Genomic DNA, 2,524 nt, shown 5'->3' with positions numbered 1-2,524 from the left:
TGTGTGTGTGTGTGTGTGTGTGTGTGTGTGTGTGTGTGTGTGTGTGTGTGTGTGTGTTTTTAATGCGGCTTCTGTTACAAAGGAAGAAAATGAGCCTTCCAGCTATTTAATGTCAAGGCTTTCAGATGACGGCCACACACACCCGCAGTCATTACATTGGAGAGGTTGACGAGGCGTCAGAGCCACACACACACACACACACACACAACCTCAGAGTGGGTGTGTGTGGCGGCATGAATGGAGGGATTTAGACATCTTTGAGTCGGGAGGAAGGAGGAGGCTTCCATCTATTATGAGTGTGTGAGGAGCCGGCAGCGAGCATGCTGGGAAATGGTAATGAACTGGAACCGTCTCCCTCTGAAGAACGACATGTTTACAATCTGCTGCCTCTGCCGAGCGCGAAGGCAGCGCAGTGGCCCGACTGGACCGCAGAAACGGCTTCTTCAGGCTGCATCTGCATCTAGTTGGACAATTCAGAATCCCAAACTTCAAGGACTGAATGGACAACTGGGAACACTGGTTCTGAACTGGAGAACATCTCCAGACCAAAGAAGAATGTCCTTGAACGCAGCAGGTTCTGGCGTCTTGAGGATCAACAGCAGCTCTGGAACAGACCGGTACCACCCAAACGGACCTCACATGGTTTGTTCTCATCCATGTGTTGTTACTACGGCGATGCTGCTGACGGTTGTGGTTCGGGTTGCCGTTCTGAACTCCACTCCGTCCACCTTCGGGTGCAGGAAGACGCTCCACCGCCATGCCTGCTGGTGGTCAGTCGGCCCAACAGGCGGCGCCGATGCACGGCGGCCTGGCCTGTCAGACTGCCAGGCAACCAAACTGCCCAGGAACTGAGCTGGTACCAGTTCAGTCCTCCATCCAACGTTGAACCAGTTCATCCTGAAGAACTAGTTCTAAGTTGAGTTGATTCTGAATTCATGCTCAGTCTGAACTCTTGGTTCTCTCGGCCTGCACCACGAACAAGAGCAAGAACCCCAGTTACTGCTGAGCCTGAAGAGGACTGTATCCTAGTCAAAGTAAAATCGAAGAACATTAGCTCAGTAACACATGGACAAAATTGTTGGCGGCCCTCTGTGGTGTTCACTGAGATAACTTGAAACTGACAGAAGTAATGATGAGTTAGAGGGGAAGCAGACAGGTGTGTTCACAGCAGTCACCAGGCGCTCACCTTGGAGGGAAGCGTGTCTTTCAGGCTGTTTGTCCTCAAACTGTTTGCGTCATCGTTACACTCCCTGCATGACGACTTCAGGCTGAAATGTAGAAGTGACCAGATCTTCCTTCATTCAGTTCCTGTTTGATTTTCTGTTTTTATGTCTCACGTTTTGTTAAACACTTTGTGGTTTAAATGAAGTTTACTTCATTATCTCAACATGAACTCTGAGTTTAGTTCAGATCTTTGGGTCTGATGTTTCCTAGACATCAGAACTCGTGTTCTGATGGAGCCAGAACCAACCTGGTTGAGTTTGGATTCACAGCGGATCAGAACCGTGACTGAGATCTTTCTGGTTCTTTTTCAGCATGCCTGGCCGGTCAGGGTCCAGACTGCACACTGGTCCAATCCAAGGAGGATGACTTTGACTGGGAGCAGGGCGACACCAGAGGGCGGCCCAACAGCAACCCATGGATCCCTGCAGGTACGCTCTGGTGGGTCCAGGTGGAGTTCCTCAGGGAGCCCCTCTCAGGCCTTCGTTTTTCCAACATGGTTTTATGAATATTGTGGTTTTGTTTCTTATCTATGTCAAACTGAATCAGATCTGTGCAGCGTGGAGCTTTTTTCTCCTGCTATCGGTGTAACTCGGTGGTGTCCAGAGTTCTAGCATGTCTTAGTTCCCTCCTTGGTTCAGCACACCTGAGTCCAATGAAGGTTCATTAGCAGAACCTCTGGAGAACTTTGAGTTGCTGAAGAGGCATTTGGACCATCTGAATCAGCTGGGATGGAGCAGAGACTTCTAACCCAGATAGGACACTATCCCTGGAGGACAGGGGAACCGGACCTGGACACCCTGGTCTATCATATGTAACAGTCCAACTGATTTCAGGTTCATGAACGTCTGGCTTCCTGTTGGGGCGCTGCAAGGCAAAGTAACTTTATTGGCAGAGCACATTTTCAGCAAAGAGCTTTACGATGAGAAGGAGAATTAAACAACAAACAAGCAAAAAGCACAACATCCAGGGGCAACGCAAGAAAAAAAGACGGGCTTAGAAATGCTTCATGAAGCTCAACTTATGAATAAAAAGCATAACCCGGGTTGGACCTGTCCACTGTGACGACCTCCACCTCCTGGGTTTAGTCAGAACACCAGCAGCAGGTCTTATCCGTTCAGTGATTTATAAACTACCTGCAGTAGATTAAAGTAGAACTAGGTGGTGTAGATCCAGGTGGTGTAGAACCAGGTGGTGTAAAACTAGATGGTGTAGAACTAGATGTTGTAGATCCAGGTGGTGTAGAACCAGGTGGTGTAAAACTAGATGGTGTAGAACTAGATGTTGTAGAACCAGGTGGTGT

General features: G+C 49.0%; 1 protein-coding gene across 1 annotated transcript in view; it reads left to right on the top strand.

The window, feature by feature from the left end:
- The window catches only part of ptprma (protein tyrosine phosphatase receptor type Ma), a 50,700-nt gene that overhangs the window by 18,230 nt on the left and 29,946 nt on the right, over positions 1-2,524 (top strand). Inside the window, exon 2 of the mRNA XM_007576329.2 lies at positions 1,536-1,652. Within this exon, the coding sequence (XP_007576391.2) occupies positions 1,536-1,652 (117 nt within the window). The remainder of the gene's footprint in view (positions 1-1,535; positions 1,653-2,524) is intronic.

This window comes from Poecilia formosa, unplaced genomic scaffold (genome assembly GCF_000485575.1).
Source record: "Poecilia formosa unplaced genomic scaffold, Poecilia_formosa-5.1.2 Scaffold404, whole genome shotgun sequence".
In the NCBI taxonomy this organism is placed as follows: domain Eukaryota; kingdom Metazoa; phylum Chordata; class Actinopteri; order Cyprinodontiformes; family Poeciliidae; genus Poecilia; species Poecilia formosa.
The sequence above is the reverse complement of the archived record's forward strand: the minus strand, read 5'-3'. Positions and strand labels throughout refer to the sequence as shown.